General features: G+C 43.0%; 1 protein-coding gene across 8 annotated transcripts in view; it reads left to right on the top strand.

Moving 5' to 3' along the window:
• Positions 1 to 9067: 9067 nt before the first annotated feature.
• LOC106577190 (WASH complex subunit 2) overlaps positions 9068 to 26033 on the top strand; it is a 28179-nt gene continuing 11213 nt past the window's right edge. Inside the window, exons 1-20 of one of the 8 annotated variants that reach the window (XM_014155042.2) lie at positions 9068 to 9213; positions 9671 to 9814; positions 10108 to 10272; positions 10731 to 10790; positions 10896 to 11066; positions 11384 to 11477; positions 11651 to 11712; positions 11862 to 11915; positions 12240 to 12329; positions 12776 to 12860; positions 15389 to 15507; positions 15721 to 15775; positions 16072 to 16125; positions 16653 to 16832; positions 17090 to 17259; positions 22688 to 22840; positions 24300 to 24383; positions 24477 to 24578; positions 25490 to 25647; positions 25777 to 25900. In XM_014155042.2, the coding sequence (XP_014010517.2) occupies positions 9136 to 9213; positions 9671 to 9814; positions 10108 to 10272; positions 10731 to 10790; positions 10896 to 11066; positions 11384 to 11477; positions 11651 to 11712; positions 11862 to 11915; positions 12240 to 12329; positions 12776 to 12860; positions 15389 to 15507; positions 15721 to 15775; positions 16072 to 16125; positions 16653 to 16832; positions 17090 to 17259; positions 22688 to 22840; positions 24300 to 24383; positions 24477 to 24578; positions 25490 to 25647; positions 25777 to 25900 (2202 nt within the window). In that variant the 5' untranslated portion in view covers positions 9068 to 9135. Of the gene's footprint in view, positions 9214 to 9659; positions 9815 to 10107; positions 10556 to 10730; positions 10791 to 10895; positions 11067 to 11383; positions 11478 to 11650; positions 11713 to 11861; positions 11916 to 12236; positions 12330 to 12775; positions 12861 to 15388; positions 15508 to 15720; positions 15776 to 16071; positions 16126 to 16652; positions 16833 to 17089; positions 17260 to 22687; positions 22841 to 24299; positions 24384 to 24476; positions 24579 to 25489; positions 25648 to 25776; positions 25901 to 26033 lie in introns of those variants that run through there. The other 7 variants (XM_014155041.2, XM_014155038.2, XM_014155043.2 and 4 more) reach the window with 7 other exon arrangements.

Below are 26033 nucleotides of genomic sequence, written 5' to 3' on the forward strand. Positions count from 1 at the left end.
TCTGCCCTGATGAAGGTAGGCTAGTCTTCTCCAGGACCCATTGTTGTTCTAGACAGTGACAGTCATTCATTACATTCTTATTGGACTCACATACACTTACAGAAAAAGGTTCCAAAAGTGTCCTTCTGCTTTCCACATAGGATAACCCTTTTTGGTTCCTGGTATAACCCTTTGGGGAAAAGGTTATACATGGAACCCAATAGGGTTCTACTTGGAACCAAAAGGGTTCTATCTGGAACCAAAAAGGGTACAACCTGGAACCAAAAAGGGTTCTCTCCTATGGGGACTACCGGAGAACCCTTTTAAGTAGATAGTACCATTCTTTCTATGAGTAGAGTTGGCCTGGGCTACAGTTTTTTGATATAGTCATAGACTGAATTGTACTGTTTCAAGGCATTGTTAATGATGGTTGATGAGTATTACAATATAATTAGTAGAGCTTAATAAACAGTAATGAGGTAGCTATATAAGTAGATATAATATGTGGGTGGAATTCAAGTTACACACAATATTGATAATTATTTGGAATTATATTTCAGATTCTTGGCGACAGGGGACTCCTACAGGACCATTGGATTCAGCTTCCGAGTTGGACGGTCCACGGTGGCAGGCATTGTCCCCTCTGTGGCACAAGCCATTTGGGACTGTCTGGTTGGTGAATACATGCCTGTCCCCAAGGAGGAAGACTGGAGGGCCATCGCTGCTGAGTTCCTGGAGAGGTGAAATTTCCCCAACTTAACACATGGCCCTTGGACGTCATGGACCAGTCAATGGAACATAACATTACAACCAGTTTCAACACCCTGGTTTTTAAGTGGTTTTAAATGAAAGAAATATATTCACCTTTAGTCTTGTAAGAGACCAACAAGAGCATCTGTTAATTCTCCTGTGTATGAGTTTCAATTCTGTCAATTCAGAAATCTATGTAACACTAATAATGAATGCTATCCTAAGACTTTATAAACAAATTACTTTATGAATTGACTGAATTTAAACGGAACTGACGTGTGTGAAAAGAAAGGTACAATGAGGGAGGTCAAAACAGCAACCAGACAACTCCTCTCCTCTTCCTGTCCTTCCTGTGAGCTGGTCGGCTAAATTGACTCCATCTCTGAAAGGGAAGAGGAAAACAACACAAAAAACACATACAAGCTTAACAGAATATAACACCATAAATGGTGAGATTTATGTTAACTAAATACTGCTTGTATAGTGTAGTTAGTGGCATAAATTTTGGAACAGTGTGGTAAAGTTGGTAATACTTGCTGTTTACTCATGGAATTTATTTCAGATCAAAAGATGAATATGACAGGCAAATATTTAGACAGCAAACTGTTGTTTTAGGATATTTTCTAACCCAGAAACAACAGCTATACATTTGCCTCAATAATACTTTGATCTGAAATACCAATTAGCCTACATGAGTATACTGTAAAAATGACCTACTTTACCTCACTGTCGCAAAACGCACACACAAAAAACATACCATTGAACTTGGCTTCGAAAAGCCGCTGATACATTTTATCCTTGACTGCTGCTTTTCTTTGTTGAGGCAGCCTCTTCAGTGTTGGCACCAGGCTCATGGCAAAGAGGGTCTCTTCATCCTCCTTCCTGCGAGCATCAGGTTGGGCTGCATCCCTCTCGACGGCTTGGAGGAGCCTCTGCTGAAATGAGTTGAGTGGATCTGGGGGCTGGTACCGCCGAGGACGCCTGGTGTGACGTTGTTCCTCTTCGTTTCTCTCTTCGTTTCTCTCCTCGTTTCTCTCCACGGCCACATCCTGTTCAACGAGGTCCTCAGTGGTCACATCCGTGAGGTTCATAATAATCTCAGGCGGTCCTAGATCCAGAGGTGCTTCCTCCATTTCATCATCTTCCATGGTTGCACCGGTGGTGGTCATACTTGCGGATAATGTAGATGTTGTAGTGGGTCTCGCTGCACCGGTGGTGGTCATACTTTATTTATTTTATTTATTTCACCTTTATTTAACCAGGAAGGGCTCATTGAGATTTGAAATCTCTTTTTCAAGAGCGTCCTGGCCAAGTTAGGCAGCACAAAGTCATTACACAATTACAGACAGACAACATGCAAAACTACAAGTAATCTAGTATAAACCATAGAATTCACAAGAGTATGACAAAATCATAAAACAGCAAATTAAAAACATTGACAGGTCAGGGAATCAGCCTCAAAATCCTTCATCAGTGATTTAAAAACACCAATCAGGACAAGTTCTTACAGTTTAAAAGCATTTTGTAAGTCGTACCAAGCCGATGGCACAGAGTACATAAAAGCCCTTTTACCAAATTCAGTTCAGACATTTGGAACAGTTATCAGGATAAAGTCCTGCGAACGAATAGAGTACCCACCACATTTCTGAACAATAAAAAACAATAAAATTGTAGTTAGCCCAAAATGGCTTTGTAAATAACAGTGTGACTGAGCCAAGAGTGACTAGAGAAGGCCAGCCAACCTTGGTATACAAAGTGCAGTGGTGCGTAACGCTTCGAGCACACCGACTGCGTCACTGCTGCATAACATTTTGAGCAGCTAGGCAACTATACTGATGCAGGTATCTTTTGCAGATGGTCGCATGCGGTTGGACACATGGAGGAGAGAATCATTTTCGCAGTGTCCTCAAAACCGTGTCTTTTTGACACTACTGCTGACAGCTACAGGGACATAAACACGAAAAATGCTGCTTGGAGACAAGTGTCCACGATAGTAGGATTGCCAGGTCAGTTTAGTAGTGAGCTTGTGCTAGATGTGGCTAGTTAGCTAGCTAGCTAACCTAGCTTGCTAACCTAGCCAATGAGGTATAATTGCCACTCGCGTGTGCGTGTGCGTGTGTGTGTGTTTGAAATAAATAGTCAAATAAATTATGCTAGTTACTACCCTTGATAACTTCACCAAATAATCATGTTTGAAAGAGTGTGAATGTCAGATAAATGGTAATAGAAATGGTACATACTACTGTACCCCTGATAATTTGGTCATATAACTGTGTGTGTGTGTGTGTCTGTGTACAGTAGGTGACATGTCCATGATAGCTATCTAATAACTATAGTTGCGCTAGGTAATGGTTTGGCATGTTCATGTCTATATAGAAGAAAACTGTTGGAGGAAGTGGAGAGGACTCAGGGACAGGTATCAGAGGAAGAGACGGGCAGAGAAAGAGAATAGGTCTGGGTCAGCAGCTTCAGGCCAGCAGCCTTGGGGCTTCTGCCACATTCTTTCTTTTCTGGATCCATTTATTGTGCCTAGGGCAACGAGTGGCAATTTTACCGCCAGACCCTCTACTACGTCATCCACAAGTGTTGTCGCCACCGGTGCATCAAGGCCCTCAACATCATCTACAAGTGCGACCATCGCCTCCACCGGTGCAGCGAGACCCTCTACAACATCTACATCACCCCCAAAGCCAATTCCTCCTTTGGCCGTCTCTCCTTCCAGTTCTCTGCTGCCAATGACTGGAACGAACTACAAAAATCTCTGAAACTGGAAACACTTATCTCCCTCACTAGCTTTAAGCACCAGCTGTCAGAGCAGCTCACAGATCACTGCACCTGTACATAGCCCATCTATAATTTAGCCCAAACAACTACCTCTTCCCCTACTGTATTTATTTATTTGATTTATTTTGCTCCTTTGCACCCCATTATTTATTTCTACTTTGCACTTTCCTCTACTACAAATCTACCATTCCAGTGTTTTACTTGCCATATTGTATTTACTTTGCCACCATGGCCTTTTTTACCTTTACCTCCCTTATCTCACCTCATTTGCTCACATTGTATATAGACTTATTTTTCTACTGTATTATTGACTGTATGTTTGTTTTACTCCATGTGTAACTCTGTGTTGTTGTATGTTGTCGAACTGCTTTGCTTTATCTTGGCCAGGTCGCAATTGTAAATGAGAACTTGTTCTCAACTTGCCTACCTGGTTAAATAAAGGTTAAATAAAGTAAAATAAGGCACTAAAGTAAAATGTAAAAAATTTGGCAAAGAAATTCACTTTATGTTCTGAATACAAAGCATTATGTTTGGGGCTAACGTAACACATCACTGAGTACCACTCTTCATATTTTTTTCAAACATGGTGCTGGCTGCATCATGTTATGGGTTTTTGATTATATAAATAAACGGAATAGAGCTAATGACAGGCAAAATCCTAGAGGAAAAACGGGTTCAGTCCGCTTTCCAACAGACACTGGGAGACAAATTTACCTTTCAATAGGACAATAACACACAAGGCCAAATATACACTGGAGTAGCTTACCAAGACCACATTTAATGAGTGGCCTAGTTACAGTTTTGACTGAAATAGGCTTGAAAATCTATGACAAGACGTGAAAATGGCTGTTTAGCAATGATCAACAAACAACTTGGCAGAGATTGAAGAATTTAAAAAAGAATAATGGGCAAATGTTCCACAATCCAGGTGTGGAAAGCTCTTAGAGACTTACCCAGAAAGACTCACAGCTGTAATCACTGCCAAAGGTGATTGTAACATGTATTTATTTGTACAAATGTTTACATTTTTCTTCCACTTCCACATTACAGTGTATTTTGTGTAGATCGTTGACAAAAAAACACACAATTAAATCCATTTTAATCCCACCTTGTAACACAAAAACATGTGGAAATAGTCAAGAGGTGCGAATACTGTCTGAAGGCACTGTATAGAGTACCACAGTATGAGTCAGAATAGACGCCACAATCCAGTGGGAGAGACGGTGCTTAAAGAGCGCTCTGCCCGAGCGGAATTAGCAAAACAGGCCAAAAGCTGGTCATAGCTCTGACTTTCGGGGGGGAAGGCCGCATTTGGACATGTTTAGCCGAGGCCAAAGCCATGAGCAGGGAGGTTTTATAGGAGAGGATCGTCCCCCAGTCATTTCTGACCAGAACAAGCCGCCTGACTAAAGCAGGGGGAAGCACCTGAGTGCCAGCTACACCGTTAGGAGCTCTAGGTAATTGATATGCGGTGGGCTCTCTACCAGTGTCCATACCCCCGAATCAAGTTGCCTTCATACAGCACACCCCACCCTCAGGGGGATGCATCTGTCGTGATCACCTTGCGGAATACAACTCAGCCCATAGCAGAGGGTCCCACCACTGGCCCATGGCCCGTAGGCCTGACAGGGACACCCGAAACGACCGTGTAGGCTGCGAGATGTGTCCAGGTGAGTGGCTAGCACTCAGCGCTTGACTGGCCGCATCAACAATAGCCCCAGGGGAACGACATCCATCACAAAAGCCAACAACACAAGTAGGCGTACAGATATAGGATACATTTGAGCCAGTTTGCTGCAGCTGGAAAATAATCCTGTAGCATCAAGAAATGTGAATTATTACAGTATGTGGATTATAATTAATGGCCATCTTTTGTAAGTGTTGATACATTTTTTGTTAGGGCAAATTAAGTCTGGCATTTTAAAAAAGAAATTACAAACGTTAGCATTCTTTTTAAACCTTGAATACACAACAAGTTTGCGTTTCTTGCTGTGCAGGAACATTCTCAGCAACAAAAGAGTGATCAAACTAAGATCCTACATCTGTAGGCACTGTTGAAAAGGCATTGACCAAGACGAAATTTGGCTAAGCAGAGCTGGAACTCGGACACCCTCCATGGCGATAGAAAAACGAGTGAGTCTAGTTCGACACCCAGTAATGGATTGCGCTGAGATGGATTCAGACAGCTCTCTTTCTGGTTACTTATGAAGCCTAGAGACTGAATACGGGGCAGTAGCATGGATTTGTGTAACACTGCTTGCCCCCTCAACTCCACCGCCACCAGCCAATCGTCTGTACTAGCCGGGGGCTTATGAGCATTCTGAATTTGTAGAGTCTGATGTGCTTGCCATGTCTTGCCATAGATTTCCATACCCCCAAGACATGCTAACCTCTCCCCATTACAATAACAGGGGAGGATAGCATTTTTGGGGGTTATGATATTTATGCGTCTGTAACTTTCTCACTGATTATTATTCACGAATATTTCAGGATTATCAGTAATCATGGTAGAATCCACATTCATGTAGAAGTGTTTAGAAACATATTCTATTCTTATTTACAATAAAAGTGACTCCATTATTGACCATTCATTTATATTCGGCACAAAATAATCTCCATCACAACCAAAACAAACAGCAAATGCATCCAAAAAGTTTGCAGAGTCACAAGCTTGATGTAGTCATTGTGTTCTATGAATATGGGACCAAATACTTCACTTTGAATACACATATAAGTGAATTTGTCCCAATACTTTGCACCCCTAAAATGGGGACTATGAACAAAAACTGTGGTAATTTCTAAACAGTTCACCCACTAATTAATTGGAGAGGATGGGCTTGTGGTAGTAGTTGGAGTGGAATCAGTGGAATGGTATCAAATATTCTTCTTCGACAAACCATCTCCCTTTTCTCGCCATCTTCAACCGATTCAAGCTCACCCTCTTCCTCCCTCACTCCCTTCAACCTCCTCCGCCTATCTCACTCCCTTCGACCTCTATCCACCTACCTCCTATCTTTTCCTCTCCATTTCTACTCCATATTCCAAGTATACGTCTCCTTATGATAATATTGCACTTCTCCTAACATACATCTTGTTCTTGCCCTCTCAAGGGAGGCCATTTTTTCCCCATCAGTGACCCCTGTTCTTCGACGGACTCTGGCTGGACTTAAGATGACTGAAGACAACACAAAGTTAGAAATGTTTCATAGTATGCGGTGACCATCCGCAACAGAGCCTTCAACTGCAAGGGGGCGTTGCGTTTCCACTCCGTTGTGGACCGCCCCATTGAAATGCATGACATCCGGCGCAACGTAAGTGTTTATGGGGTAATGTGGATGAGGCTTAAGCTAGGCTAGCTAGCCTCTTTAACCGCAGCATGGCCCGTTTAGAATAACCAAGCGACTTAAAGCTACGTATACTAAACAAAAGACCAACCCACCCACATAAAAAAATACTATGGTATAAATGTACCCTGAAGCAACCATTTTGACTATATTAACCCACACAGCTACAAGGATGCACTTTAATGGTAGGTTCACAACCTCATACTGTACCTTATAGAGACCCCAAATTATGTATAAAACAGTCTTAAAATACTCTACGTTGATTTTGATATAAGCATAATTTAACTTGTAAATTTAACACAATAAATTAATTTGACTTTGGGAAAATTCTTTTTTTTGGTCCTAACTTGTTTACCACTTTTTCCATGTGATTTTTTCCTACACAGACTCCCTGAAATATGACCTGTTTCTAAATATTTGGTCACATGGTTCATTTTGTGTATGGTTTGCAATGGCTGTACATATATCCAAGAAACAAGGGGTGGGTTGTCACTAGCTACCACAACCACAAAGTCATAAACACAGCCTATTTCTACAATTTATGTTCTTAAACTTAACCCTAACTTAACCATAACCACACTGCTAACCCTATGCTCTTTCTAAAATTATCTGCCGAAATTGTTGCAACCCCTATTGCTAGCCTGTTCAACCTCTCTTTCGTATTGTCTGAGATTCCCATAGATTGGAAAGCTGCCGTGGTCATCCCCCTCTTCAAAGGGGGAGACACTCTAGACCCAAACTGTTACAGACCTACAGCATCTTACAAAAGTGAGTACACCCCTCACATTTTTGTAAATATTTGAGTATATCTTTTCATGTGACAACATGGAAGAAATGACACTTTGCTACAATGTAAAGTAGTGAGTGTACAGCTTGTATAAGAGTGTAAATTTGCTGTCCCCTCAAAATAACTCAACACACAGCCATTAATGTCTAAACCGCTGGCAACAAAAGTGAGTACACCCCTAAGTGAGTACACCCCTAAGTGAAAAAAAGGAGGTATTTGGACATAAAGATTAACTTTATCAAACAAAACGAACATTTATTGTGGAACTGGGATTCCTGGGAGTGCATTCCGATGAAGATCATCAAAGGTAAGTGAATATTTATGTCCAAATACCTCTATTTTGTTCACGCGTTAGGTTCACTATTCCAAATGCAAGGCACGTGCTTACTAAGTCCAGACGAAAAAAAGTTATACTACAGTTTGTAGAAACATGTCAAACGATGTATAGAATCAATCTTTAGGATGTTTTTATCATAAATCTTCCATAATATTCCAACCGGACGATTCCTTTGTCTTCAAAAAAGAAAAGGAACACAGTTAACTCTTACGTGAGTGCGTGCGATTGAGCTCATGTCATTTTCTCAGTCATCTGATTCCAATGGCTCTTATTCTCTCCCCATTCACAGTAGAAGCATGAAACAACGTTCTAAAGACTGTTGACATCTAGTGGAAGCCTTAGGAAGTGCAAAATGACCCCATAAACACTGTATACTGGATAGGGAATCAACTTCAAACCTCAGATTTCCACACTTCCTGGTTGGATTTTTTCTCAGGTTTTTGCCTGCCATATGAGTTCTGTTATACTCACAGACATCATTCAAACAGTTTTAGAAACGTCAGAGTGTTTTCTATCCAAATCTACTAATATCTTGCATATCTTAGCTTCTGGGACTGAGTAGCAGGCAGTTTACTCTGGGCACCTTCTTCATCTGGACGTCAAAATACTGCCCCCTACCCTAGAGAAGTTAAAGCCCAAAAAGATCATTTTTGTATTGATTTTTTATTTTATTTAACTTTTATTTAACCTTGAGACGTTATCTTTGGGACGTCCCTACCCTAACCCTTACCTAACCTTAACCTTTGACCGTTTGAATCGTCAACTTCAATGGGGTGACGTCAGAGTTAGGAAGTCCCAAGCAAGGAGCCTGTTTAGACTTTGGAGCCTGTTTAGACTTAGGCTTTGGCATCGCTTACCCCACTTTCCCCTAGCTGGAAAAAAATGAATGAACTGCAGTGTTTCTCAAAAGATTGGACTAGGCCTAGAGTAAATAAATGAACAATTCTAGCTAAGGAAAATTGCATGCAATTCAATAACATGACAATGCATTCAACATACACATTACATACCATACAAACAAAGACCTGTATGTATTGATTACTATTGCCAATTTGATGTGGTAACGTTGCATTGAGTCAGGTGACTGCCGTCAGCTGATTGCCTCCAGACAGACAGACAGACAGACAGAATATGGCCGACCTGTCAAGAGATCAATGAGGAACGGCATAATCGAGTTTCTTTTTACGACTTTTGGGGCTCATATTTCACTAACGTGGACAACAGTTACTAAGGTGAGTTTAGTAAAAAATATCTCTGAAAGTGCGAGAGTATGCTGTGCAGTCTCCGGCAGTGCATAAACATTTATTCAACTAACGTCCTATACCTAGCTGACATTCCAAATTACATTTTGCGAAAGCTTGCGACTTCCCAATTAAACATTGCACCTACAATGTTCGACAACTAGTTTTCTTGCTAACTAGGGTAGCAAACTAGCTAGTTTGTTTGCATTACAATAAAGCAGCCACTGGTGCCAGCTAATTTAGCTCGCATTTGCCAGTCCATGCCTGTGTTGATCGCGACCAAAGTTATATCATTTGGGCTTATTTTTTACAAATCAGGTAATGGATCGCGTCTAGTTTGCACGAAACAGTAGAGAACTTTTAAATGGTTCTTGTCCACGCTGAACGCCCGTTTGAAATGTTTTATCCGGTTTATTCCAACTGAATAAATCCTTCAGTATTGTTTCAGATGAGCGGGTTGCCGGTTGGCATGGCGAATGTCCCTAGCAAGAGCAATCACACCGGGAATGATGGCCAGGTGTGGGAGAGACTCTGGACCTTTGAAGAGATGCGACAGACCAGCACCAACTGGTCCCTGGCTGCAGACTCAGGGGTAGGCTTTGGTTATTATCTCCAAGTTATTATTCAGTTTCTGAATACCCAACTGTTTCTAATGCATTTAACAGTGTATCATCTGGTGGCTGAAGCAGAAACAGACTGGCAGGCAGGCTCTCAGCCTCTAACTCTACATTTTATGGGTAGAGCAATCACATAGCGTTGTAAACAGCAATGCAACAGACTAACTACCCTTATCGCTGTGGCAAAGACAAAGTCCGCTACTGAACAATCAGATACACTGTTGAATAGATGAAGATTAAACAGTTGTTGGTATCCCCTCCTCCACAGCTCTTCCTGTTCCTGCAAGACTTCTCCCAGAGGATGCTGTCAAAGACTCATGAGATAGAGAAGCAGTTGGATGGACTGATCAGAGACACCAAGGCCACAGACTGTTGCGTGCACACCGTCTTCAACGACTTCCTCATGCTCTCCAACACACAATTCATTGAAAACGTACGTTGTGGACTGGAAATACCATGGTCGTCTTCATTAGAGCATTTTAATGGAAGAAAACGAACTGAAACAGGGAGAGGACCACCTGTTCTTGACTTGTCTAATAAGTAACACAGATGTACTTTTTTTTGCTCCAAATGAACACGACCCATGTCTTGTTCTTCTGTTCAGCTTGGTGCCCCTCTACTTTAGAGGATGGTTATGCCGTATTTTACATTTCACAGATATTTTGAAACTTCACAAGCTTTTAACAAAATGAAGAAAAGATGAATCGTGCTACATGGTACAGAACTATGAGGAACTGATGACACTTGTGTTTAATGATCTGCTTGCTCATGGTGCCGCCTCTTTTTGTTCACTATCACAAGGTGCTGTGTTACATTGATAGATTCTAACTCATGCTTCTTGTATTGATTGTGTGATGTGTTACCGATCTTTGTTTTTGTTGACCTCATCAGAGAGTGTATGATGAGGAGGTGGTGCCAAAGCCTGAGGCCTTGGAGAGACCGCCTGAGCAGGTAAATCATCTACCTACTCCTTCCTTGATGTGTTGTGACATGTATAGCACTGTGACGTTGCGAGTTCCCCCCCGGGGATAGTTAAATTCAATTACCCCGCATTAGAAGACTCGTGAGCAGAAGGAAGCCCAGCTGATTCCTAAGGTCCAGGAAGCAGTGAACTACGGTCTGATGGTGCTGGACTCTGCCTTTGAGCAGCTAGACATCAAGGCAGGAAACTCTGACTCAGAGGACGAGGAGGCCACAGACAGAGTGGAGCCCATACTGGAGCCCAAGGTGAGTTTGGAATCATCTGGAAACATACAGGATTAGAGAGAATGAAAGTTATTCACTGCTCCAGATATCACGTTAGGATTAATACCTGCCCAGTCTAGTCTAGGGAGGATGGCCAATGTTTCCATGCCACTGTGTTTTTGATCTGTCTTTAGGGTCTAGCTCAGGTTAAGCACTTTGACAACTGATGTACACGTTTATTTTTTTTTTTTGACGAACATTTGATTTCAATGATTCTGCTCGTATTGACCAATGACGTTTTCTCTGACCGCTTCCTCTCCGTCTTTCTTTCTCTAACCCACCTCTCTCTCTGTTTGTAGGACCTGTATGTGGACAGGCCTTTACCATATTTGATTGGTTCTCAGCTCTTTATGGGGCAAGAAGACGTTGGACTGGGAGACCTCTCCAGTGAAGGTAGATCACCTCTGTTCCTCAAGTACTCTTTCTACTGAAGGAAAGTGTGTGTATTCTTGGCATGTGTTTATATTGTTAGTGTTCAACACTCTTCCAAGCATAGTGTTTCTCGTCTAACATTAGTCGTGTTTCACAAAGAGAAAGGGAAACTGATGTCATTCTTTACTTCACAGAAATGTCAGTCGACAGCGATCGAGACACCGTCATTGTGAGCGAAGATGGCAAAGATGCTGACGTAAATCTTTTTTCATATTTTCGGCTAGAAAGAGACAGATGTTTTTTTTAAGTGTGAAGTTGGCATTATTATTATCCTCAAAATAAGTTGAAAATACTGACAATTTTATTTAGATAACTGTATTATCCCTGTGGTGTTTATGTGAACAGCAGTCAGACGATGACTTTGACCAGGATGAGGAGGGGCCAGGCACCATGAAGAAGGTGAAGGTCAATTTCACTGTGACTGTCAGGGTCGACGATCAAACCCAGAGTTAGTTGATATCGCTGTGAAAACAATAACAAACGTACAGGATTGTATCTCTGTGTGCACAATTCTGACAATGGATGATTAAGGTATTTGCCAATTTAATCAATGACGAAACACAACAGAAAAGTGTGTGGTTGATTGAATCCTACCTACACTCTGGACACTGGCCATAAGCATGCTGTTGTTTATGGCGATGATGGTAATGATTACACCTTAGTGAAGATTGTGATTTTATTTGCAACCTCATGGATGACATTGAATGATTTCCCCTTCAGAAGTCGTCTATGTTGAGTGATGACGAGGAGGGAGATTCAGACATTTTCGGAGAATCGGACGAAGATGATGATGATGATGATGATGACAGAAAGGTATGTTTGATTATAGTTTGCTGGTGGAGACTGATACTAATAATATGACGGACAGATCATTTATGAAATATAACTAGCCTTTATCCAGCTAAGTCAACATTGCTAATACATTTGTTTTATGACTTGAGGGAGCATAATGAATGTGTCATGTCTCAGCTATTGAATGTAGACAAATGTGAAATATTTTGAAGTTAATTGCATGTCCCCTTACATTTACATTTTACATTTTAGTCATTTAGCAGACGCTCTTATCCAGAGCAACTTACAGTAGTGAATGCATACATTTCATACATTTTTTTTCTCCGTACTGGTCCCCTGTGGGAAGCGAACCCACAACCCTGGCGTTGCAAACACCATGCTCTACCAACTGAGCCACATGGGACCTTACATGAATATTGATGTTCTATTCCACCTCTCTTTTACGGAAGTCTTTGTGTCACATTCAGAACCCAAGACCATCATCCTTTGCTGATGAGCTGGCTGCCAGAATCAAAGGGGAACCCATCAGCAAGCCAGAGGGAGATCACACATGTATGTTGGGTTGATATGACCTGAGTTACAAACTACTCAGCACGCCCATTATCACCTCCACCATCATGGTATCTGTATGAGCTCATATGCTAGCCTGGGTATCAGTCTGTTTCTGATTTAGCCAACTTATTGCCATATGATCATGTGGCCCTGTGTTTTGTGCAGTAATGTGACATGCCTGGATTTTTACCCTTTTATTTAAAGCTTTTTCATCAAAATGTCCTTTTCTTTTTATGTCAGATGGTCCAGGACCATCTTCATCTAGGTCACAACGATAGACAATCACAGTCTGCTTAAACTAATAACACACAAACAATTATATGTTTTCATGTCTTTTTTGAACACACTATGTAAACATTCACAGTGCAGGGTTGAAAAAGTATGTGAACCGTTGGATTTAATAACTGGTTGACCCTCCTTGGGCAGCAATAACCTCAACCAAACGTTTTCTGTAGTTGTGGATCAGACCTGCACAACGGTCAGGAGGAATTTTGGACCATTCCTCTTTGCAAAACTGTTTCAGTTCAGCAATATTCTTGGGATGTCTTGTGTGAACTGCTCTGTTGAGGATATGCCACATCATCTCAATCGGGTTGAGCTCAGGGCTCTGACTGGGCCACTCCAGAAGGCGTATTTTGTTCTGTTGAAGCCATTCTGTTGTTGATTTACGTCTGTGTTTTGGGTTGTTGTCCTGTTGCATCACCCGACTTCTGTTGAGCTTCAAGTGGCAGACAGACAGCCTAACATTCTCCTGCAGAATGTCTTGATAAACTTGGGAATTCATTTTTACGTCAATGATAGCAAGCGGTCCAGGCCCTGAGTCAGCAAAGCTGCCCCAAACCATGATGCTCCTTCCACCATACTTTACAGTTGGGATGAGGTTTTGATGTTGGTGTGCTATGCCTTTTTTTTCTCCTTTCTTATTAGTTTAAGCACACCGTGTTTGTCTATTGTTGTGACTTAGATGAAGATTTGATCAAATTTGATGACCAATTTATGCAGAAATCCAGGTTGTGTTGTGTGTTCCTTCCAAACAACTCAACTGTAGTTTCATCTGTCCACAGAATATTTTGCGAGTAGCGCTGTGGAACATCCAAGTGCACTTTTGCCAACTTCAGACGTGCTGCAATGTTTCTTTTGGACAGCAGTGGCTTCTTCCGTGATGTCCTCCCATGAACACCATTGTGTTTTACGTATCGTAGACTCGTCAACTGAAATGGTAGTGTTCCAGAGATTTCTGTATGTCTTTAGCTGACATTCTAGGATTCTTCTTAACCTCATTGAGCATTCTGCGCTGTGCTCTTGCAGTCATCTTTGCAGGACGGCCACTCCAAGGGAGAGTAGCAACAGTGCTGAAATTTCTCCATTTATAGACAATTTGTCTTACCATGGACTGATGAACAGGCTTTTAGAGATACTTTTGCAACCCTTTCCAGCTTTATGCAAGTCAACAATTCTTAATCTTAGGTCTTCTGAGATCTCTTGTTCAAGGCATAGTTCACATCAGGCTTCTTGTGAATAGCAAACGCAAATGTTGTGAGTGTTTTTTATAGGGCAATGCAGCTCTAACCAACGTCCAACCGTCTCATTGATTGGACTCCAGGTTAGTTGACTCCTGACTCCAATTAGCTTTGGAGAAGCCATTAACCTAGGGGTTCACATACTTTATCCAACCTACACTGTGAATGTTTAAATGATGTATTCAATATAGACAAGAAAAATACAACTTTTGTGTTATTAGTTTAAGCACACTGTGTCTATTGTTGTCTACTTAGATGAAGATCAGATCAAATTTGATGACCAATTTATGCAGAAATGCAGGTAATTCCAAAGGGTTCACATACTTTTTCTTGCCACTGTAATTCTCAATTCAGGCTTAAAATACAGGATAACATCTTGATATGCCGTATGACTGCGCGGTACACACAGTCTGGCACCCAGACTAATGATCCTACACTACAATCTACCTAAATTCATTTATCTGTCCTCTCTGTTTTGATTATTATGGCCACTGTTTGCTCCATACAAGTTCCAAGATGTGTTTTCAGTTGGTACATTTGTACATAATGTAGGCCATACAACAAATGGGATGTCATAATGCAAATAATGATGGCAGATTCCAACAGCACATGCATGTTTCACTACATATCATTGTTCTGCATGTGCATGCTCATGTTTCCTTCCCCGTGTCACTTCTCTGAAGCGTTGTCGTCTGCCTCTAAGAAGAACAGAGCCCAAGCCCAAGGCTGAGAGGCCACCGGGTTGGACAGCAATTCACTCATCTAAAAGAGAGTTTTCTTTACTGCACATTGTGTACGAGCACCTAATCTCTCTCACTATGTATACAATTATATTATACCTGCTAAGCTAACTGTTACTTCATAACACTTCAGTCAGAAGAGCATTAGTGGAGTTGGTCTCGCTCCAAAGTGACTGAATGAGATGTCATTTGACAAGCATTCATGACATTGCAGTATTTACCAGTCATTTTTTTGACTTGTTGTTGACACCTGTTTGTGTTGATGTAGCTATTGAAGATGACAGCGAGGAGTTATTCGGGCAGCCCAAGATGGAGGAAGAGGACCTCTCTCCGTTTGGAGGGAAAGGAGGCCTCTTCAGCGGAGGGAGAGGACTGTTTGATGATGAGGTAGGCTCACATGAACGCCGTTTTGTAGCTTCCATGTCTTACTTTTTCCATGTTACTTACCCATTGTAATTTCACATAATATGATGGATAGAAATCAATAAGTGAACTGTTCAAAGAAAAATTAATCTACAGCCTGTTAAAAGCTCCCGAAGAGTACATTAAATGAGTTTTGTCTGAAACCATAGCGACCCTGATAATATGTTTGTTGTCCAGGGGGATATGTTTTCTGATCCACCTAAACAGCCTGTAGCAGAGGAGAAGACCACAGGTAATAATAGCCATACAAACTATCTGTTGAAACACCAATGCTGTTTTCATTAGGGCACACTAGATGTTTTGCAATCAAAAACATTTTTTTTCTTCTGCAAGTTTAGATGGTTGCTTTCCTTTTCAGGATGTTTTCTTGTAAGTGAATTGAGAATGTTGTGTAATGGCTGTGGTCACTGTTTCTAATACATTTTTCGTGGGTTACCTTATTCATTTTGAGTAATGCTTTTTTTCTGGACAGTATAGAGACTTTGACCTGTTAACAGAACCTGTAAGTCTCTCTTGTGTTTCTGCCAGTACCTGTCAAGCCTGCTAAGAAGATTCCTTCAGGGGCTGTGTCAATATTCCCAGGTAATACAATTTGTATTTATTTATTTAACCTTTATTTAACTAGGCAAGTCAGTTAAGAACAAATTCTTATTTACAATGACGGCCTACACCGGCCAAACCTGGACGACGCTATGCGCCGCCCTATGGGACTCCCAATCAAGGCTGGATGTGATGCTGCCTGGATTCGAACCAGAGACTGCAGTGACGCCTCTTGCACTGAGATGCAGTGTCTTAGACCGCTGCGCCACTCGGGAGCATAGAAACATGCCCTAAGGACAGCAAAGGCATTTCAAAGATTAAATAGTAATAACAGTGTTACTCAAATGAAGAAACAGTTTTCTGGGGCTTAAGAACATAATGCCTCTGAAGATACCGTCCTGCCTTTCTGAAACGGAATTGGATTTATTAAGTTCAAACTAAATACTATTACAATACATGACCACAGACAGTCTACCGTACTATGTTGACTATTCTGTGATGGTACTGAAAATATTATAATCTCCAGGTTTTATCTGACGAGTCTATCCTGTCCTCTTCTTTCCCCATAGAGAACAGCCTGTTTGGCACTCCTAATGACTCTGACTCAGTGGGGGGTAGAGAGAACAGCAGTCCAGCCAAACCCCACAAGACCCAGACATCAGCCCCTAGAAAGACCGCTTTAGGGGGGCTGTTTGACGATGAGGAGGATAACTTCTTCACCGGCAAAAGCCTTAATAAATCCAGCTCAGGTAAGTCAATCAAACCGTAACTTCTCTCTCTCTCTCTCGCTAGCATGGTGGGCGAGATCCCAACTTCAGATCAATGATCGTAAAATATCAGTAAAAATCTTACATTGGCATCACGCCAATACATCATTTGCTCTTAGGTATGTGAATCAAGTTTTCAGCTTATTTTCATTCATGCAGTAAGTTTCACATGTTAGATCTTGCCACACTATAACTGTCTTCAGCACAAGCACTCATAATGTGTTGTCACCTGTGTTCAGCTGGACAGGAGGAACCCAAGCAGAGGAAGACAGTGGATCTGTCTGGAGGAGGTGATGAGGATGGTGACATCTTCAGTGAGAACTCTGGTGTTCTGCCCCCTCTACAGAGTAGGAGGGAGGTGGTGGAGGAGGAGGAGGAAGAACAGGTGAAACAGTCTCCTCAGAAAAAGGTGAATATACACACGTGTACAGAGCGTTGTTTTTACCTATACTGTATCATAGGGCCTCTGCTCACTACCTTAGAATTTAGAGAAAAACGGGGCAATTCAAGAGGATGCTACAAAAGTTATGTCAAAACGTTGTTTTCTTATGTGTCATTATAAATCACACATAATGAATCATTAGATTGTTCTCTGCAATATTGTAACTTTAGTATACTTATACTTGACAGTGTTGATGAAATAAGAATGTTAGTTTGTTGTGACCGTTGCTAGTTTAGACTGCGCTGCTCTTGGGTCTATCTCTTCCATATTTGGCAATGGGAGGTGGTACCATTTGGAGGTGTTTCTGCGGGTTAGATTGGTATCAAGTTGATTTAGATTTTTCTATGTTGAGAGGTGCCATTTCTATGGCGATTTAAAGGGAAAGATTGAGAAATACACAATGAAAACATGAACATATTGTCTTCATGGGGGGTGGTTATTGAAATTGTCTGTTAGCTTTGTAAATAAATACATATTTAGTCCCTATTTTGTTTTTATACTGCAGATTTCATTTAGAAAAAGCCAATGTTTTCACTCATATGACCTGCAGCCACTAGTTGACTTTTTCCCCCTTTTTTTCCCCCCAATTTCGTGGGATCCAATTGTCCTATCGCTGCAACTCTCGTACGGACTCGTGAGAGGCCAAGGTCAAGAGCCATGCGTCTTCCGGAACACGACCCTGCCAAGCCGCACTGCTCGCTTAACCTGGAAGTCAGCCGCACCAATGTGTCGGAGGAAACACCTTACACCTGGCGACTGAAGTCAGCGTGCATATGCATGGCCCGCCACAAGGAGTCACTAGAGCGCAATGGGACAAGGACATCCCGGCCGACCTAACCCGGACGACGCCGGACACCTCATGGGTCTCCAGGTCACAGCCGGCTGTGACACAGCCCGGAATCAAACCCGGATCTGTATGATGCCTGTATCACTGCGAAGCAGTGCTTTTGACCGCTGTGCCGCTCGGGAGGCCTGTTAGTGCTGTTCTGCCGCGGAGCAGAGTTATATGGAGCAGTGACCACTTTGATCATGCCTGTGATGACATTCCATTCACTCTAAACATGCTAAATTCTCAGAGTAAATTGTCTAACTTTTAAACCGTCTATGGTAGCGACATGGGGGTTAGACTACTGTTTTTCTGACACAATTCTCTGTTACATTTACATTTAAGTCATTTAGCAGATGCTCTTATCCAGAGCGACTTACAAATTGGTGCATTCACCTTATGATATCCAGTGGAACAACCACTTTACAATAGTGCATCTAAATCTTTTAAGGGGGGGGGGGGTTAGAAGGATTACTTTATCCTATCCTAGGTATTCCTTGAAGAGGTGGGGTTTCAGGTGTCTCCGGAAGGTGGTGATTGACTCCGCTGTCCTGGCGTCGTGAGGGAGCTTGTTCCACCATTGGGGTGCCAGAGCAGCGAACAGTTTTGACTGGGCTGAGCGGGAACTGTGCTTCCTCAGAGGTAGGGGGGCCAGCAGGCCAGAGGTGGATGAACGCAGTGCCCTTGTTTGGGTGTAGGGCCTGATCAGAGCCTGAAGGTACGGAGGTGCCGTTCCCCTCACAGCTCCGTAGGCAAGCACCATGGTCTTGTAGCGGATGCGAGCTTCAACTGGAAGCCAGTGGAGAGAGCGGAGGAGCGGGGTGACGTGAGAGAACTTGGGAAGGTTGAAAACCAGACGGGCTGCGGCGTTCTGGATGAGTTGTAGGGGTTTAATGGCACAGGCAGGGAGCCCAGCCAACAGCGAGTTGCAGTAATCCAGACTGGAGATGACAAGTGCCTGGATTAGGACCTGCGCCGCTTCCTGTGTGAGGCAGGGTCGTACTCTGCGAATGTTGTAGAGCATGAACCTACAGGATCGGGTCACCGCCTTGATGTTAGTGGAGAACGACAGGGTGTTGTCCAGGGTCACGCCAAGGTTCTTAGCACTCTGGGAGGAGGACACAAGGGAGTTGTCAACCGTGATGGCGAGATCATGGAACGGGCAGTCCTTCCCCGGGAGGAAGAGCAGCTCCGTCTTGCCGAGGTTCAGCTTGAGGGGGTGATCCGTCATCCACACTGATATGTCTGCCAGACATGCAGAGATGCGATTCGCCACCTGGTTATCAGAAGGGGGAAAGGAGAAGATTAATTGTGTGCCGTCTGCATAGCAATGATAGGAGAGACCATGTGAGGATATGACAGAGCCAAGTGACTTGGTGTATAGCGAGAATAGGAGAGGGCCTAGAACAGAGCCCTGGGGGACACCAGTGGTGAGAGCACGTGGTGCGGAGACAGATTCTCGCCACGCCACCTGGTAGGAGCGACCTGTCAGGTAGGACGTAATCCAAGCGTGGGCTGCGCCGGAGATGCCCAACTCGGAGAGGGTGGAGAGGAGGATCTGATGGTTCACAGTATCAAAGGCAGCAGATAGGTCTAGGAGGATGAGAGCAGAGGAGAGAGAGTTAGCTTTAGCAGTGCGGACAGCCTCCGTGACACAGAGAAGAGCAGTCTCAGTTGAATGACCAGTCTTGAAACCTGACTGATTTGGATCAAGAAGGTAATTCTGAGAGAGATAGCAGGAGAGCTGGCCAAGGACGGCACGTTCAAGAGTTTTGGAGAGAAAAGAAAGAAGGGATACTGGTCTGTAGTTGTTGACATTGGAGGGATCGAGTGTAGGTTTTTTCAGAAGGGGTGCAACTCTCGCTCTCTTGAAGACGGAAGGAACGTAGCCAGCGGTCAAGGATGAGTTGATGAGCAAGGTGAGGTAAGGGAGAAGGTCTCCGGAAATGGTCTGGAGAGGAGGGGATCGGGTCAAGCGGGCAGGTTGTCGGGCGGCCGGCCGTCACAAGACGCGAGATTTCATCTGGAGAAAGAGGTCAAAGCACAGGGTAGGGCAGTGTGAGCAGGACCAGCGGTGTCGTTTGACTTAGCAAACGAGGATCGGATGTCGTCGACCTTCTTTTCAAAATGGTTGACGAAGTCATCCTCAGAGAAGGAGGAGGAGGGGGGGGAGGAGGATTCAGGAGGGAGGAGAAGGTGGCGAAGAGCTTCCTAGGGTTAGAGGCAGATGCTTGGAATTTAGAGTGGTAGAAAGTGGCTTTAGCAGCAGAGACAGAAGAGGAAAATGTAGAGAGGAGGGAGTGAAAGGATGCCAGGTCTGCAGGGAGGCGAGTTTTCCTCCATTTCCGCTCGGCTGCCCGGAGCCCTGTTCTGTGAGCTCGCAATGAGTCGTCGAGCCACGGAGCAGGAGGGGAGGACCGAGCCGGCCTGGAGGATAGGGGACATAGAGAATCAAAGGATGCAGAAAGGGAGGAGAGGAGGGTTGAGGAGGCAGAATCAGGGGATAGGTTGGAGAAGGTTTGAGTAGAGGGAAGAGATGATAGGATGGAAGAGGAGAGAGTAGCGGGAGAGAGAGTGCGAAGGTTGGGACGGCGCAATACCATCCGAGTAGGGGCAGAGTGAGAAGTGTTGGATGAGAGCGAGAGGGAAAAGGATACAAGGTAGTGGTCGGAGACTTGGAGGGGAGTTGCAATGAGATTAGTGGAAGAACAGCATCTAGTAAAGATGAGGTCAAGCGTATTGCCTGCCTTGTGAGTAGGGGGGGAATGTGAGAGGGTGAGGTCAAAAGAGGAGAGGAGTGGAAAGAAGGAGGCAGAGAGGAATGAGTCAAAGGTAGACGTGGGGAGGTTAAACTCACCCAGAACTGTGAGAGGTGAGCCATCCTCAGGAAAGGAACTTATCAAGACGTCAAGCTCATTGATGAACTCTCCAAGGGAACCTGGAGGGCGATAAATGATAAGGATGTTAAGCTTGAAAGGGCTGGTAACTGTGACAGCATGGAATTCAAAGGAGGAGATAGACAGATGGGTCAGGGGAGAAAGAGAGAATGTCCACTTGGGAGAGATGAGGATTCCAGTGACACCACCCCGCTGACCAGATGCTCTCGGGGTATGCGAGAACACGTGGTCAGACGAGGAGAGAGCAGTAGGAGTAGCAGTGTTTTCTGTGGTAATCCATGTTTCCGTCAGCGCCAAGAAGTCGAGGGACTGGAGGGTAGCATAGGCTGAGATGAACTCTGCCTTGTTGGCTGCAGACCGGCAGTTCCAGAGGCTGCCGGAGACCTGGAACTCCACCTGGGTTGTGCGCGCTGGGACCACCAGGTTAGAGTGGCAGCGGCCACGCGGTGTGAAGCGTTTGTGTGGCCTGTGCAGAGGGGAGAGAACAGGGATAGACAGACACATAGTTGACAGGCTACAAAAGAGGTTACGCTAATGCAAAGGAGGTTGGAATGACAAGTGGACTACACGTCTCGAATGTTCAGAAAGTTAAGCTTACGTTGCAAAAATCTTATTGACTAAAATGACAAATGATACAGTACTGCTGGCTGGTGAAGTAGGCTAGCTAGCAGTGGCTGCGTTGTTGACTTTGTTTGAATGTGTAGCTGGCTAGGTAACCTCGATAGTTTCAGTACTACACCTTATCATGATACAAAAGCAACTATGTAGCTAGCTAACATAGCACTAATCAAGACGTTCTATTGTAATGTATTTAGTTTCTACAATGCTGCTCGTCGGTAATAGTTGGCTAGGTTTGGGAAAATGGTGTCGCGGGGGACGAAAATAGCTGGCTAGCTAACCTCGATAATTACTCTAAACTACACAATTATCAAACTATGACAAAGACAACTATGTAGCTAGCTAACTATGACCAAGACAACTATGTAGCTAGCTAACACTGCACTAGTCAAATCGTTCCGTTGTAATGTATTAGTTTCTACAGTGCTGCTAGTCAGTAAAGGTCGGCTAGCTAGCAGTGGGTTTGACGATGACTAGGTGTGTTGACTAAGTCTGGAGTCTGGACAACGGCGTCGCGGCGCGGCTGGCTAGCTAACCTCGATAATTACTCTAAACTACACAATTATCTTAGATACAAAGACAGCAAAGACAACTATGTAGCTAGCTAACACTACACTAATCAAGTCGTTCCATTGTAATGTAATAGTTTCTACAGTGCTGCTAGTCGGTAGAAGTTGGCTAGTTGGCTAGCTAGCAGTGTTGACTAAGTTAGGAGGACGAAAACAGCTGGCTAGCTAACCTCGATAATAGCTAACCTCGATAATTACTCTAATTACTCTAAACTACACAATTATCTTTGATACAAAGACGGCTATGTAGCTAGCTAAGAAATGGACATTTTTGTATAAACCTTGAATTAATGAATACTTTTATGGGTGAACACCCTACATATTAAGTGGGATACTTGTTAATTGACTAAAATTAGCGTGATCATGGTTATTGATTTAGGGGACTTGGGTATCATGATTACATGTTGCACTGATGATGGTTGTTGCTTTCAGTGATGAGAATGATGGTTGTTGCTTTCAGTGATTAGGTTTTTGGTTGTGTTTAGATGCCAGCAGGAGGTGTCTCCATGTTTGGTCCTGGTACCAAGAGCCTGCTGACTGAGCCACTAAAGAAACAACGGCCCTCCACCAGTGAAGAGTCAGAGGAGGTGGGAATCCTCTTTTATCCATCCATCATCTCTATATGCAATATCTCTCAGGTGTGCTTCTTTTCAACACTTATTCTCAAGTAAGGATCCATTACTTGAATGTCGTTGAATTAAATGAGAGGAGAACGGATAATGATGAAATATGTCAACATGAAAATTGTATTGGTCTTGCAAATTATTTTCCAGGCAGACTACTGAGTTGTATTTCCTCAAATGTCACATTGATAGCTAAAATGGCAGTAAAATGTAGATTCAACCCTGCCTTTTGTCCATATGGAACATTATTGGGGACACTGCCCAGTGTAGGGTGCCGTCTTTCGAATGGGACGTTAAACGGGTGTCCTGACTCTCTGAGGTCATTAAAGATCCCATGGCACTTATCATAAGAGTCGGGGTGTTAACCCTGGTGTCCTGGCTAAATTCCCAATCTGGTTCTCATATCATCATGGTCACCTAATCATCCCCGGTTTACAATTGGCTCATTCATCCCCCTCCTCTCCCCAGTAACTATTCCCCATGTTGTTCCTGTAAATGAGAACGTGTTCTCAGTCAACTTACCTGGTAAAATAACTCATAAATTAAAAATTAAAAAATTCAGGGATTTTTTATTTCAACTCATGAAACATGAGACCAACACATGTTGCGTTTTTTTATTTTTGTATAGTTTACCCACCTTTTTACCACTACATCAGTGGAACCAACCAACCCACACCATGTAAGGTGCAAATAAATGCGTCAGACTTTGAAATTGCGAGCATGGGTGAATCACTCCTGAAGGGTCACATGAAGGGGGAATGACAACGCTGCATCCTGCGCTGGCGCCAGTTCTACATTTGTGTTTTTCTCTGCAACATCCTCCAGAGCTTTTTTGCCCATTGCCTCATTCACGGGGTGCCCGCGATATTCCGCTTTATCAAGTGACGGCTGTGCTCCTGCCCTTCTGGTGGCCGTTAAGGTGCCGTGTTCCTAACACAGCCCGCCCACCTTTTCTGGCCGGCGACACTAAAGCTGCCAGTCGGAAGCGAGATGCTTTTCGTAGCTATTAAGTAATAGATTCCCAAATGCCGAATAAAAGCACAGTCATTAAGCTGGAGTTGTGTAGTAATTTGAATAGGAAATGTGTGTTCACCAGTAGGCATGTCCCAAAACTCTGCTCATCACTACTCAAATTAGAGCCTCATCAGTACTGACATACCACTCATGTATGTAGTGAAACAAGGTATTATTGAGTAGAACTTGTAAGGTAGTAATGAAAACTACTTTTTTTCCCCTCCATTAGGTTGTAGCTATATACTGCCATCTGGTGGCGACTAGAAACAATGACATAATATGAACCATTACAAATTGATGGTCCTTGAAAATAAATATCAGTGATTGAAAAAGTACTGAAGTCCTTGAATTTGACTTGCCACTGTTTGTATGAACCCTGTAGAATTTTCTGGGTTATCATGCAGCACACTTTATTGTTTTACAGATTTAACCTCAACCTTCTGTCCCTGTCTTTCTTCAGATATGTCCAACCATCCCTAAGAGTCAGTCCAAGCCTGAACCAACACTTCAGAGCAAAGCTCCTCTGTCCATATTTGTTGATGAGGTGAGAAAATGAGCTATGACTGATATCGGTCCATAAAATATAATTAATTGGTACCTGCATCTTCATATCTAACCACTTTCTTTCATTATGCAGGATCTGTTTGCGTCTGCGAAGAAATCTAAATCAAGCCAAACTGAAGATGTCACACCACAAGTCAAGAAACCTGTCTCTCGCACCCTCTTCAGTGAGGACGAGGTAATGGGAGGGAACGGAACCTTGCTACATAAACTTCCGTTCAACATCAGCCTTTCAGAAAATAATGCCTCCTTCTGTAGCCACTACCCCTTTTTGTATTCACAGATCTGAAATAACTGGACAGGTGTGTGGGCAATTCCACAGTAACAGAATGATCATTTATGTAAAAAATATATATACACTACCGGTCAAAAGTTTTAGAATACCTACTCATTCAAGGCTTTTTCTTTATTTATACTATTTTCTACATTGTAGAATAATCGCAAAGACATCAAAACTATGAAATAACACATGGAATCATGTAGTAACCAAAAAAGTGTTAAACAAATCAAACTATATTTCATATTTAAGATTCTTCAAAGTAGCCACCCTTTGCCTTGACAGCTTTGCACACTCTTGGCATAGTAGGTGTTCTAAAACGTTTGACCAGTTTTTGCAAAGTTAAACCATACAACTCTATGCACAAAGACTACTTTTAACAGTTTCCACAGAACATTTTACAAAAACAAATTTACTTGAAGAACTGTACAGATGTAACGTTTGGTACCAAACTTTGCATCTGCACTGCATTTCTGTGGAAATTGTTTGTTGTCCTTGGGCTTAGGGTTGTATGGTTTGCGTAACTTTTCAATCATTGGTTTTTGTTTGACATATATTTTAAAGTGTAAGATCTGAGTTTCTGCAACACTGTAACTGTGGAATTGCCCATAGCCAATATGGTGATGGCAACTCCATCCAATGGGCTCAGCACAGCTTCAAATATAGCTTACAACCATCCTATTCCTACAAATCTGCAAACACCAGAAAGGTAGGGGGCAAGGTGTAGATTTAACTGGGCTTGATAGTGAAGGTTGTCGCTAATACTTCAACACATGCTATCTATTTAACCCTTTGTATTCTGTCTGTATCAGGACCATTGGATGAGCTCCAAGCATAGTGCAGGAAAGACTGGAGGGATGACGTCCAGTGATAGCGCCCGCTATAGTCTACCCAGTGTCAAAGCAGATCCTTTCAACAGCCTGTTCGATGAGGATGATGACGATCTCTTTGCTGCTACCAAGGAGTTGAGGTAAACTTTATATCCACAACAATAGAGACACTGTGCCAAAATGTTTGACTAGTGTTAAAAAAAAAACCGATCTCTAGTTAGGGTCTTGGTGTTGTTTTGATGGGTGTAAATGTCTGTGTGTTTATGCAGTCAGAAGAAGCCACAGAGAGTGTCTCTCCTGTTTCAAGATGAGACTGAGGATGGTGAAGATAAGGGATCCCTCTTTGGCTTCAAACCACCCATCAACAACAGCTCTACTCTAGCTGACCCTAAAGTAAGCCTGGGTTACAAATTTTGTCTGTCACAAATGGCACCCTGTTCCCTATATAGTGCACTATATAGGGAATAGGGTGCCATTTTGGGAAGCAGCCACTGACATGAATTATAGCCTAAAGATGAAAAGCCTT

Source organism: Salmo salar, chromosome ssa18, assembly GCF_905237065.1.
Source record: "Salmo salar chromosome ssa18, Ssal_v3.1, whole genome shotgun sequence".
NCBI lineage: Eukaryota > Metazoa > Chordata > Actinopteri > Salmoniformes > Salmonidae > Salmo > Salmo salar.